A 14,401-nucleotide genomic window follows, 5' to 3' on the forward strand; every position below is an offset into this window, starting at 1 on the left:
GAATTTTAGTACTTCTTAAAAATCATTTATATGAACATGATTATTTTTAACCCTTAACAAAATTTTAACTAACAGAATATCTGTATTAGACAGAGGTTGATAAACTTTTAATTCGAAGACTGTTGTTTTCTTCTCCGTTCATCAGATACATTTCTGTATTTTATAAACTAGAAAAGAGGTGTTTGTAGCACAGGGGGCCGTAATCCTGTGTATCAGCCGCCATTGTCTCATGTGCATCCCTATCGCTTGGAAGCCTGTCAGTAACATGGGCTCTTAGCCAAACCACCTGAAGTTCAAATTCCAGCTCTACCATTGCTTAAACCATATCACCCTCATTAAATTACTTAACCTCTGTGTGCCACAGTTTTCTGCTCCAAAATATGAAACCATAATGACACCTAGCTCATCAGGTAGTTTTAGTGTTATATGGAATAATATATAAGGCACTTAAAATATTTGCAATGGAGGATATATATATATGTTTTAGCTTTTACTTTGATGATGGTATTTATGCTTTACATAATGGAAACTATTACATAATGTAAAGTGTTTTCTTGGAGAGGTTAGTACCTGATAAGCTATGATGAACATAACAAACAATCAAGAGTAAAAATGAAATTGAAATCTCACCTTCACATTTTTGTGTGTGTGTGTGTGCTGCTTTTATATTTTTGGTTCAACTATATTTCTGGCAGTCTTATAATTGAAACATTTCTTATAGAAAATCCTTCAAAAATACTTTATTAATGAAGCAACAAATAGGCTTTGCTATTTATGAGAGAAGTAATTTCCTATTCTGGAGAACATTGCATTCATTAAAAAATCTATTTGAAATCTTGTAATAAATACAGTACTTACAAAACAGGACCCCCCTTTGTTTTAAAATCCATTTTTTCTAATAGTGTTCCATGTAGTTTATAATTGAAATTTAATCATCAGAATGGATCAGTTGTTTGTCCAAATATTTATTTCAATTCCTAATTTTGGAGAGGACTTGTCCTTGTCATGCAAGAACAGCTAATAGTGCCAGTGTGGTAAAGAGTAGTGTTTTACTTGATTAAAACCAAATAAACAGGAACAAACTATTCTAGGAAAATTAAGTGCCGTACTAAATATTATTCAGCAGTTTTCAGAATGTTGCAATGCCCAACGGATAATGATTTTATTTTGTGTATGGACATTTAAATAGTTTGAGTGACATGTGACGGTTACTGTGCATCCTCAATGCACCTTTTGTACCATGGCCCTACTGAACACACAATATGAAATCTTTGCTGAAAGATGCAGAGCAGCCAATAACCAATCAGTCAGCTGTCAGGAATTTCAAAGGACCTGATGTAACTACAGTAGATTAAAGAGGTTAGTGGGATGGTGAAGGTGGGAGTGTATCATATGTCTCCTTTTGGACTTGGTGTAGAAAGGAATGGTGAGCTATTTGAAGGCTTAGAGCAGAAAAGACACCTGACAAAATTAACTTATAGATTACTTTAATGGTAATTAGATTGAAGTTGGCCAGATTCCACCACCACATTCCTCCAAATTATAAATGCCTTCCTTAACATTTAACCTCACATTGTAGTCAATTACTGAAACAACTTCACAAAAAATCTTGGCATTAATTCTGTGCCTTAATAACATAATTTCACACTTTTTTTGTAAGAATTAAAATTTGTTCTGATTAAGTAGTAGAGGTGAAGGAGCTTTTAACTGTTTTAAAGGGGGGGTTAGAAAATCCCCTTTTTTCAGAATATTTTTTCATTTTGGTGGAAGTATATGGAGTTTTCTTCCATACTTTATTCATGCAAAAGGTTTTCTTGCTTCTATTTTTCAAATTTCAAGGGGCAATGTTTCTTTGGTATATCTTGCTTTTTCTTTGTAGTATACGTTCAAGTAGAAGAGATGACCACTATAGCACCCAAGCAAAGTCACTGAGGCTGGTGCCCGGAACAATTAAATATCTCTTGAGCATCAAATCTAACTTAGTCTTCAAGAAATAGGTAGGAACTTGAAATGGAAATCCCTCACATATTACTTATTAGGTGTCTCTGTTGAAGTTTTCAAGCTTCTTATACAAAAACCTTGAAAATATATCTTGTATTAGACTACAGCCACAAATATTTGAAATTGTTATGTGCACATTTAAATAAAAATTTGTCATTGTTATATTACTCCTTTACCTACAATTTCATAGAAAGATATCTGCAATAAAAATGTAATATGCTGATAAATTATCCATTTTCACTGTGAGATAATATTTTGGTTAAGACAAATTGATCAAAGATTGAATTAAGTAAGCATTAAAATAGAGATATTACTTTTTCAAAATCATCAGATGTCTTTATGATTAGCAATCACACACAGCCTCATAAAATAATTTTAATCATAAAATGATTAAAGAAGAAGAATTTAAACTTTCTTAATATATTTATATTGGTATTATTCAAAATTAGTATTATGAGATTAAAAACAGATATTTATAAGATCATACAGTAAACAAAAATATCAATGTTTTATTATTTCCTGAAGACCCAACATTTTGATTGATTGGATTCAAAAGAACTTTCAAATTACTATGCACTTCAAAAAAGGCCCATAGACTTTGCTGCACCTTCTCATGAATTAAGAAAGGCACTCACCGAGTAGACACAACTCAGTACAAAATTTTGCAAGCAAATATTGTCTTTGTGAAAGGAAGAAAGCACTGCTTGATGAATGCAAACCTACTCTAGGGAGCCTGGCTGGAAAAGCGAGGTACTCATGGTTGTCACCTCACTTACTGCCTTTGCCAAGTTCCTCTGTGCACCAAGCAACAGAGGGCGACCTTGCCCTTATTGTTTTGTACTAGACCATCTCTGTATTTTGCTTTGCAGTGGCTTTCTATTAAGAATTCAAACAAGGACCTTTTTAATGAGCATCCAATTTTTATTCCATTATATGCATTACTTTATCATAATGTTTCATATCTAGTGTAAAGAGATTAGCCAATGATATTTAAAATCGTGATTAAAGTAGCATGAACATGTACTGTTTTTCATAGTTGACTCATTAGGAAAAAACATCTAATAGACAATACCACCAAAGACATGGGTAAAAGGAAATGGTGTCACTATTTAGCATAATATTCAAGTTAAAAAGGTGCTATTTTCATATTTCCCATTTTTCTTATTCATAGCATACATTTTGGGGAAACATTCTGGAGACGGTACATTCCAAGCTACTGACTGATTCCCTTTCTTACCTGGCCTTGGCACCTTGAAGTACAGACAAGCCTGCAGCTGGGCCAGTATGTGATTCAGGACTGGGTCTCCAGCACAACTCCATCCTTCTGGAATTCTGCCAGGTTGAGAAACCGAGTAGACAGCTGTGTGAGAGTAGACGGCTATGTGAAATTCTATTTTATTTTAATGAGGCTTCAAATCATTCCTAAATGATCTTTCCTGACTTGGTCTCATTATAACAAAAAAAAAATGCCACTTGATTTGTGAAAAGACCTTAATTATTTTAAAAGTCCAAGGAAGTACAGTTTTTAAAGTAGTTCAAGAAAGCCAGAAAAATTGTATCATAGAATGAACAAAAGGAGAGGAAGAGAAGGGAAATATCTCTTGTAAAATATAGTTATTTATTGGCTTAAAAAATTCCCTATAAAACATAAATGAGTTGTATACAAATATTAGAATAGTGACACCCAGAACACTGAAAACATTAAATGCTGGTGAGGATATGGAGCAACAGGAACTCCCATGCATTGCTGATGGGAATACAAAATGGTACGACCACTTTGGAAGACATTTCAGCAGTTTCATACAAAACTAAATATAGTCTTAGCACATAATCCAGTAATTACAGCCATTGGCATTTACCCAGTGGAGCTTAAAAGTGGTATCTGTATCTGTATGTGTATTTGTACCAGTAAATTTCCACAATTAGAATAATATCTGACACATAGTAGGTTTACATTAATTTTATGCATAAAATTAATCTGTAATATACTTTTTAATAAGAGCATTGAAGTAAAATTCACATAACACAAAACAATTTACAACCACCCTTATCATTCGGAGATTTAAATAGATGTTTCAGTTAATTTTTAAAAAAATTCTGTTCAGACTACTTTTAAAGAAGATAATTTTAGCTCTGTGTGGGGTGGCTCATTAGATTGAGTGTTGGCCTGCTAACCAAAGGATCACCTGTTCAATTCCTAGTCAGGGCACTTGCCTGGGTTGCTTGCCAGGTTTGCAGTAGGAACACACAAGAGGCAACCACACATTGATGTTTATTTCCCTCTCCCCCTCCCTTCCCCTCTCTCCAAAAATAAATAAATAAAAATTTTAAATCTTTAAAACAAGATAATTTTAATTGCTTCATACACACCATTTAACAACTTACAACTTAATATGAATATAGTGGTTTTCATGTTGAATTTGATTTATATAAGATTATTAAACTATATACCAATTTTTAACATATTACTTTGTATAAATACAAGGTATTTTCATAAAAGTACATAGAAGGAAAATACATAAAATAATTCTTTTAGCAATTATGAAATGGTTTGAGAAAAAAATAGTTTCAATATACATTCTAATCATGAATAGAGTTGACACTAAAATAAAAGCATTCAATTTTTATTCTTTGAATTTTTAAGATTTTAACTTCTATAAGAGTAAGATTAATCAACTTCTAACTATAAATGTTAAAAGAGAAACATGGTACTCTTATATACTTAGATTTGAATATATCTGTGTTGAGAGGAAATGGTACTTTATACTGATGGATGAGAGGGAAGGATAAACGTGTAATTTCAAAAAGATAGAAACAAATTACAGCCTTTGAAAAACTTAACAGTAAGCAAAATTGATATAATCTATACTTTTGAGCACTCAAAGCTGATAAGGTTGTACTGCCAGATGTATAAAATGCAATTATCCTCAGTGCCATGGAGACTTGAAGAGGTACTGCCGTCTACACAGGTTGGGGTCAATTGAGTGTCAGAGTTTCTGCATCTATCCAGGCCACACAAGGCCAAATGGATTTTAACTCCCTTTATAGAAAGACTCTGAGTTGAGAATCAGCACAGCAGCAGTGTCACAGGAAAAAGATGATGTAGGTACTACCACATAGGGGCCTCTTTTGTCTCTTCTCAGTGTCTAGGACAGGGTCAGCAGAGAAGATTTCTTCCTGCTCTCCCAAAGCAGGAAGCAAATCTGGACAGTCTTTCTTTCCCTTAGTGACACTAATCCAGCACAGCCCACTGATTAAGTGTTGAGAAAGGAATCCTACCAGAACACACTAATAAACAGACAAAAATGTCTTGCCTTCCTGCTTGATGTTATTTTTGACTGAGGCCATGCTGTCTAAGTATCCATTTTTTTCATTAATAACACTGATTCTTTTTCTTTAACATTGACAAACTTATTGAAGGGTAGTAACTATTTAATATTTTCAAACATCACTTTTTTCTTTTTTTATTTAATTATTTTTCAAGTATAGCTTTCTATTTCTCCCATCCCAGCTCACCCCACCCCGTGCTCCCCACCTCCCTCCCATTTCCACCCCCCTTAGTTATTGTACCTGTGTCCTTTATAGTTGTTCCTCTAAATCCCTCCCCTTTTTCCCCTTAAATTCCCTCCCCTCTCCCCTCTGGTCCCTGTCCCCCTGTTCTCTATTTCAGTGTCTTTGTTTTTATTTTGCTTGCTTGTTTTGCTGTTTAGCTTCCTGTTAAAGGTGAGGTCATATGGTATTTGTCTTTCACTGCCTGGCTTATTTCACTCAGCATAATGCTTTCCAGTTCCATCCATGCTGTTGCAAAGGGTAGTAGCTCCTTCTTTCTCTCTGCTGCATAGAATTCCACTGTGTAAATGTACCACAATTTTTTGATCCATTCATTTACTGATGGGCACCTAGGTTGCTTCCAACTTTTACTGACTTTGTTTTTACTCTTTAACTCACTGTAGTATGAATTCTCTCAAGTGTATTCACTACAATTATCCTTTAAAGTGACCCCTGGCCTCTAATTTAAGCAATGTAATTGGCATGTTTTATTGTTTACATTCCATTCAGTAACAACTGTGTGACAATTCATCAAAGCGTCTTTCTTGAAAAGTTCTTTTCCCTTTAGTTTCCTCCTCCTTACTGCTTTTTCAAAGCTTTCATCCTCAAATACTACCTTTTCTTTTCTAGTTCTACTTTCTATACCTGTAATTTAAGCTGCCATATTGCCCTGACTTTATTATATTTATTTTTCATTTTACAAATTATCCTTGGACAAGCTTACCGAATCTATGTGTAAGTTGATTTTAAAACTCAGTTCTGAAGACAAGAGGAATAGAGAATAAATGATAGAAAAGGTATTGCCTGTGTGTAAAAATCACTCTGTTTCTTTCTAGCCCCACAACTTTGAACAAGTTATAGAATCTCTGTTCCTTAGTTCATCATCTGTAAAATGGTGATAATTATATTGTCTTTTTGGATTGGTGTGAGAGTTAAGTGGTTTAATGGGTACAAAGTCCCTGATGCATAGAAAGCTTGCATTACATGCCACTTATTATTAATAACAGGTGTACATATTTGTTACTTTAAAATATGCGACAGATTTTATGAAAACTGTAAATTAAACAGTTTTACATAATTTTATTACTGCTTATTGTACATTTCCAGAGAATACATATGCCTTTAATTCAAAGCTTTTATTTTATTTGTTTATTTAAATTTTGGAGAATATCTTCATGACCCTGGAATAAGAGAATAATTCTGTTTTTTTTTAAGATTTTATTTATTCATTTTTTTTAGAGAGAGAGGAAGAAGAGAGAGAGGGAGAGAACTATCAATGTGTGGTTGCCTCTTGTGTGTCCCCTGCTGGGAACTGGCCTGCAACCCAGGCATGTGCCCTGACTGGGAATCGAACCACAATTATTTGGTTTGCAGGCCTGTGCTCAATCCACTGAGCTACACCAGCCAGGGCAATTTTTTTCTTTTTTTTTTATGGTAATTTTTCACTTGCCTTGAGGAAAGATTGTTTTTCTTTTTCTTTTCTTTTCTTTTTTTTAACATTGCCAGCAATTTCTCAATGCTTGGACTTAGGAAATTTACAATTTAGAAATAAAGAAAAATGTTAATAGAGAGCATCATGGCCATCCCATTATTTGATTAGACTACAATTAGAGAGCAATAACCCAAACTGTATTCCCTACATTTTAAATTTTATTTAAACTGTTTCCAGCATTTAAATTCTCTTTTTCATCCACTTGTCATTAATATTCTGATGATCACAGGTCAGCTTCTTCAAATTCAAAGCCACTCCGCTCCCTGTCAGTCAAATGAAAAGACAGATCCAAGGTCAAGTACAGAAATTCCGGGTGGGGCTGTTGGGGTGTTCTATTATTTTTTTTCTCATTTTTTCATCACACATTTATTTCTCTTCCTAAAGCACACCCACATGTGCACACATGCACACATGTTTTGTGTGTGTACACACACCTACACACATATTTGAAGGCCCCTTTGTACTGCTTTCATGGAAACCAGAATTGCTACCTATTACTCTGGATTTCATTACTTCTCTCCTCTGTTAGTGATTTCTTTGATATTATAAAAGCATATTCTTGTTATTGTTCTTTAATGAGAACAGAATCATGCAAAACTGACTTAATCTTCAGCACTGAGTTTATATTTTATTATAAAAAAATTCTTGACAGCTTTGCTAAACAGTAAAATTGTTGAACCACAGTGGTCATTTCAGTCTTTGAAAAATAAGATAGTCTCTCATCTCTTTGGCAGAAGTTGTTTTTTGTATTAAAAGAGGATAAAATCAAATACTGCTTTTCAATCCAGGCATCTTAGAAATCTTAAATTTTAAAGAAATTTAAAATTCTTCAGAGATCTTTTAAAGTTATAGATTTTGTCAAATTTTAATTGTCAAACCTGACCACAATTATAAAGTTAGCTTTTTTCCTGAAAATATGTTGTGAAAACTCTTTAGGTACTAAAATAACAACTTTATTTTTCTTTTATAAATTATACTAGGCATTGTATTTCTGTGCTGTAGTTTATATCACATTTACTTTAATGCAATTAAAGTATTGCAATTCATTTCAATGCACTATTTATAAATACATCACTGTTGAGTCCATCATAATTAAAAACCTTTATAAAATAATTGTAAAGATTTTAGAACAATTGCAATTATTTCTAAAGACATTAAGCCAAGCAATTATTTTCATTAACTGTGATGTTATATGGAATGTATGGAAAATATGTAATGCACTGTTAGTTCAATAAACTTATACTTCTGTTGTGGGGGTGAAATTCAAAAAGTTAAATCTTTAAGATACAATATGCAAATATATATCATGTTATATACTATGTACTTTAAAAGGAGAGATAAATGGATACTGGAAAATAAGCAAAGACTTTCAGAAGAATACAAGTATGAACTTAGTGACATTATAGAGTTAATAAAAAGTTTTACAAAGGTGGGGAATATGTAGTTGAACAACAATAAAAAACATGAAATGTCAAAAAATGTAAATATACACATACTAAACTTCTTCAAAAACAAATCCAAATATAAAATAATACTTCCAATTGACAATATGCTCTAGTATGTTAGAGCCAGATATATACATGTTTAAGTCCAAAATTCATCACCATCTAACCTTTCGTCTTGAGTAAGCCATTTCATTTTCCTGTGCTTCACCTTCAAAATCTGTGAAACCAGCTCTGACCCGTGAAGGTCAGTGAATTGGGCCTTGTCCCAGGGACCAAAGGGTCACCAATTTGATCCCAGGTCAAGGCACATGTCTGGGTTGTGGGCTGGATCTCAGGTTGGGGGAGTGAGAGAGGCAACCCATTAATGTTTCTCTCTCTCTCTATCTCCTTTCCCTTCTCTCTAAGGGCAAATAAGTAAAATATTTTTTTGCAGTTTTTTTTAATTTAATTTTACTTAGTTATTTTTCAAGCACAGTTTTTTATTTCTCCCATCCCGGCCCACCCTGCCCCGTGCTCCCCACCTCCCTCCCATTTCCACCCCCCTTAGTACTCGTCCCTGTGTCCTTCATACTTGTTCTTCCAAATCCCTCCCCTTTTTTTCCCCTTAAATTCCCTCCCCTCTCCCCTCTGGTCACTGTCCCCTTGTTCTCTATTTCAGTGTCTTTGTTTTTATTCTGCGTGCTTATTTGTTTTGTTATTTAGCTTCCTGTTAAAGTGAGATCATATGGTATTTGTCTTCCAACACCTGGCCTATTTCACTCAGCATAATGCTCTCCAGTTCCATCCATGTTGTTGCAAAGGGTAGTAGCTCAAAAAAATTGTGGTACATATACACAATGGAATTCTATGCAGCAAAGAGCAAATAAGTAAAATATTTTTAAAAATTCTGTGAAACTATCAATATAGGGATGCATTGTGAGGATTCAAACTAAGATAATGTATTTAAGCACTGGAGCTATTTAGAGCCATCATGTATTTCTGTGACCCTCATAGAACCAATGGGTTTGGCATAGAGGAAATACACAGTAAATATGTTGTTATTAGGTCTGATAAGATGAATATTTTCTCTCCTGCCATAAAAATGACCTATTTTTTCCCTGTACAAGTTTAAAATATGCAATGTAGAAACATAAAAACTATGTACAAAGTATAAGATATTGGTTTGTTAACATTAATAAAATAAATGACTCAGTTTCAACAATATTGCTTTGAAAATAACTTAGTTCTTTTGTTACAGGAGAGAACTGCAAGGCTGCTGAATACAGCAAGATGAAAAGCATGCTTCTAGATTTGCAAAATCAAAAAGATATTACACAAGAAAATGAAAACCCTAATGAGGATGATGCATCTCGGAAGAAGTTTTTGGTGGATCAAATGTTTAAATATTTTGATGCTGACAGCAACGGACTTATAGATATTAATGAACTAACTCAGGTATGGCTGGTAATTAAATTAAGAGACTAATTTAAATATAATATATACAAAATGTTGATATTCATATGAACTTATTGTATATTGATAAAATGTATACTTAATCTATATTATTTGAGAGTGTGGGCATATAATATTTTTTAGAGTAAAACTTGACTGCTCTATAAGCAATGCTAATTTCAAGTAATTATGTTACATTCTACAGTTTTAAAAAAGAGTAGTTGACAGGTGTCTGTACTTTAAATATGTAAAAGAACTACCAGCTTTATTTTATTGCATTTATAAGATATCTTCAGGTATATTCTGGAGACTTTCTAATGTTTAATTTTCTGTAAATCAATGAAACCTTGTTTATTTAGTATTCAAGGAAACTACTGACCAGCAATTGAGCACTTATATAGCATAATGTTAAAAAAATGATTTAAGAAGCTATTGACTCATGGATATATTCCAGTACTTTTTCAATAATCAAGGATCAATGATAAAATATTTAATTTTTATTTAATATGAAGTCCCCATTATTAAATTTCATTTCTTAGAAAATTGTCTCCTAAATGATACCTGTAAAAAACTTGTTATTAAAGACAACATATTAACAAACAAAAGTTGTTTATGTGGGCCATTTGGAAAAATAGAAATACTTTTATGTGTATGTCACTAAGACAAATGGACCAGGTGAAGTAAGTGTGAGACCCAGATCGAAGAATCTAAACTAAGTCTGGATAGTACTGGAAATATAAAATAAGGGACACATGGTTTCTCCAGAAATACATGCAAGTTTCAGGTTTTTATTAGAGAAAAAAAAGCCAGTCTAGAGTGACTAGGAAAATGATGATAGCACTAAAGAATTTTGCTGAGTTATCCTTATGTTGTATCTTGAGGTATAGTTTGCTGCTGTGTATGGCAGTTAATTTAGTTTTCAAAAAAATCAATAGTCTATTTCCATAACATTATACCATTCATCTTTTATGGTTTATTTTATGGCTTATTTAAAAAAATCTGACATTACAGAATATCGGCCTTATCGTGCAAGTATTTCCAAGTTTTAGAACAGTGTCACTTAATTTGGAGACTTCATATTAACATGACCTTGTGAGCAAATTGACTATGGTTCTTGCCATTCCAGTTAATTAAAATCTATATCATTTTCATTATCTTTTAAATTCAGCTTACATTTATTGAGTAGCTACTAAGTCCCAAGCACTAGGATTTTAGCAACTGAATTCTGGAATTCTAGGATAAAAATAGAAAAATATAATTAAGGTATCTGGGTTGTCATATACCTGATGATTTATTTTTCAGGAATGAAACTTTGGAATTTTATTTTTATAGTAATAATAAGAAATGACTACATTAAAATGGATTTATACTTAAGACACCACCTTGATTTGTGTGTGTCTGACATATTTGAATATATTGTGCTTCTTTTTTTACTTCTTATTTTTTATTTTTACAGTATTTTCAGTTCTTATTAACATTTCCACCACTGCAAAACATGGGTAAAAAACATGATCTGACCAAATCTAGGTACTATTATAATACCCACAGCTAAATGCAAAGGGGGAATTGCTAATCATTCTCAAATGGCAGTGGCAGCCCTTTGCCTCTACCTGTTTGCAGTTTGTGCCACATTCACGTTTGTGTTCGTTTCCTACGGTGGCCATAACAAAATATGGCAAACTGCGTGGCTAAAGCAACCTCTCTCTCAGTTTCTTAAAGTCCAAAATCAAGGTATTGGCAGGCCCATGCTCCCTCTGAAGCCTTAAGGGGAGAAGTTTTCCTTGTTTCTTTCAGCTTCTGGGAGCACTAGGCATCCCTTGGTTTATAGATACATCAGCAGTCTCTGCTTCCGTAAGCACATTGCCTTCTCTGTGCATCTGTCTTTCCATCATCGTGCCTCTTCTAACAAGGACACCACTCAGCCCTGGCCAGACTGGCTCAGTTGGAATGTAGACCAGTAGAACAAGAAGTCATAGGTTTGATTTCTGGTCATGGCATGTACTAGGTTGCAGGTTTGGTCTCCAATCTGGATGCATAGAGAGGCAACCGATTGATGTTTCTCCTCTCTCTGTCTCTCTTTCTCTCTCTCTCTCTCTCTCTCTAAGCAATGAAAAAAATGTCCTTAGGTGAGGATGGAAAAAGGACAATAGCAATACTGGAAAATGTGTACTCTATTCCAGCATGACTTCATCTTAAGTTACCTAGTTCCATCTTTAACAATCCTATGTCAAAAAAAGTCCCATTATGAGGTCCTGGGGGTTAAGACTTCAGAATACCTTTGGAAGGACATGATTCAACTAGTAAAAAAAGCTCATCTGCTATGAAGTTTAGTTTAGTTTTTTACCTTTGATTGGAACTTGCTTTATGTCTGAAAACCATCCTTTGAGTTCATCTGAAAGTTATGATGTGAGAGCAGTAATTATCTTCAGAAATCCATTGATATCTTGGCCACCCATGAGGTGCATGCAAGGAAAGATCTGGGGAGGTAGTGTTTACTGACTTCCTTCTGTTTTTGCTCCGCTCTTTCCTTCCCCAATGTGCAGTGGAAATGTTAGTATCTCATCTGTCAGCAATCAACCATGAAAAGAGCAGCAGATTATAACTGGCACCCTGGAGGAGATAAAATAAATTTCTAGCTATTCATAGCACAGTTGTTGTTTCCGACGCGTATTTTTAAGTTACAAGTGCTTTTTGAGAATCTATATGTCGTGTTATAACCAATAATATATATGCACTTTACTCATAAACTTGGAAACATATATCATAATTTAATATGAAATTTGCAACTAATTTAACTTAGAATAAAGAAGAAAAGGATCTTAATAGTGGCTGTTAATAACTTACAACCTTTTATCAGCAGAAAATGTAACATGTAACCTAAGATACTGCCAATGACAAATAAAAATTAAAGAACATGATTTGGCTTCGAGGCTTTATAAGTGCGACATGAAAACTGACTGCACACATTCTATTCTTATGTGACATAATGAATATAGATGCTAGTGTTGCTCCTGCAGGTTTTCAAGAAACTTAGAACCTAGAGGGCTGTCTCGTTGAGAGGAAAAAGACAGAATAAAAAGCAGTAGGTAAAGGGAGTAGTAGAATCTTTAGTGTCAGGGTTAACAACTTGTCATAGCACAAAAATATTTGCTAATGTATACTGATCGTTATAGAAACAGATGCAGTCCATCCACCTCTTCACCACACCAGCTTCATGTGACTGCCGAAACTGTGCTTTTAGTCCTCCAGTCGGAGACTGGTTTTTTTGTGTTGGAAATATCCAACAATAAAATGCAAGTTTATCCCAAAGTAAAATTTTGAACTTTCAAAAGCCTCCTGTTTTAGGAAGTTGATAAAATTCATGTTTGAACACTGTTAGATTTGCCATTGACAATTGAGGATTTGGAAGAGTTTAAGCAGGCAATAACTGAAGAGAAATCAACAAAGGTTAAGATGGAATATATCAAAAGAGAGTGTTGAAATGGCTAAAAACTGAGTGGCTTTAAATTGACGAAGTCCTTGGATCTTTTTCAAAAGTGTTGTCTTTTTTTGTGGTCATAGCCAAATGCTTAAGAATTTTGATTATAAAACTTGGGTTCATATCGCAGCTTTAGTACTTACCTGTGTGACTTTTGGCAAGTTACTTAAACTCAATGTCTCAGTTTGTTTTTCTATAGATTGGCAATGATAATAGTACCTCATGCATAAATTTGATGTAGGGATCTTTATACTATTTAGAATATGTAAGATTCCTAGAAACATGGCTAGCACGTAGAATGCATGGTCTCACATCTCACCACAATTATATGTTCAAATCTAACGTTTGTGAGCAAGCTACGATGACATTGAAAATAAAGAAGGTCCCTGTGCCAGGATTAACAGATGAGTAATTGCTCAGTATTTTTATTATGCTCAGCCTTTGTACCTTTTTAATGCTTAGAGTAGGATAGTAAGTGAGACCAAACCAAATATCATTAGGTAGCAGTCATTATGACCCAAAATCTATATATACATTATTAAACATGAAAAAAGTTTTGATACCAAGTTTTATAATGAAAAAAATTGTCTTGCAAAAGAGGAGTAATGGTTTTGATTATTCCAAGAAATTAGAAAAAATAAATAATAACATGTTATTTTGCTCATTTTATTTGAAGTACCCACCTACTTATCTTATAAAGCTAGCGTGAGTGTAGTTAAATCCCAAATTATATCCTAGAAAAAGGTAAATATTGTTGTTCTGCAACCTGTGATGTTGGACATTTTTCCCAGAATATATAGTGTCTGTGATTTTACACATATAATGTTAAATTGAAGTGAACATAAAAAAGAATTTCAATATATATTTATTTTATAGAGATATACTAAAATATCTCTATATATCAATATGTAAAATACATACTTTAATGCAATTTTTCTTTCTCACAAAATTGTTACAAGAAATAAAAATATTATAGTAACAGAGTTAACATTAGTAGTAATAGTA

The 14,401-nt window shown here is 33.3% G+C and overlaps 1 protein-coding gene across 4 annotated transcripts in view; it reads left to right on the forward strand.

Moving 5' to 3' along the window:
* The window catches only part of FSTL5 (follistatin like 5), a 542,536-nt gene that overhangs the window by 275,036 nt on the left and 253,099 nt on the right, over positions 1 to 14,401 (forward strand). For all 4 annotated transcript variants that reach the window (XM_053658143.1, XM_053658145.1, XM_053658144.1 and 1 more), the window contains exon 5: positions 9,725 to 9,921. In XM_053658143.1, the coding sequence (XP_053514118.1) occupies positions 9,725 to 9,921 (197 nt within the window). The remainder of the gene's footprint in view (positions 1 to 9,724; positions 9,922 to 14,401) is intronic.

Source organism: Artibeus jamaicensis, unplaced genomic scaffold, assembly GCF_021234435.1.
Source record: "Artibeus jamaicensis isolate MK-2021 breed Jamaican fruit bat unplaced genomic scaffold, CSHL_Jam_final scaffold_537, whole genome shotgun sequence".
NCBI classification, from domain to species: domain Eukaryota; kingdom Metazoa; phylum Chordata; class Mammalia; order Chiroptera; family Phyllostomidae; genus Artibeus; species Artibeus jamaicensis.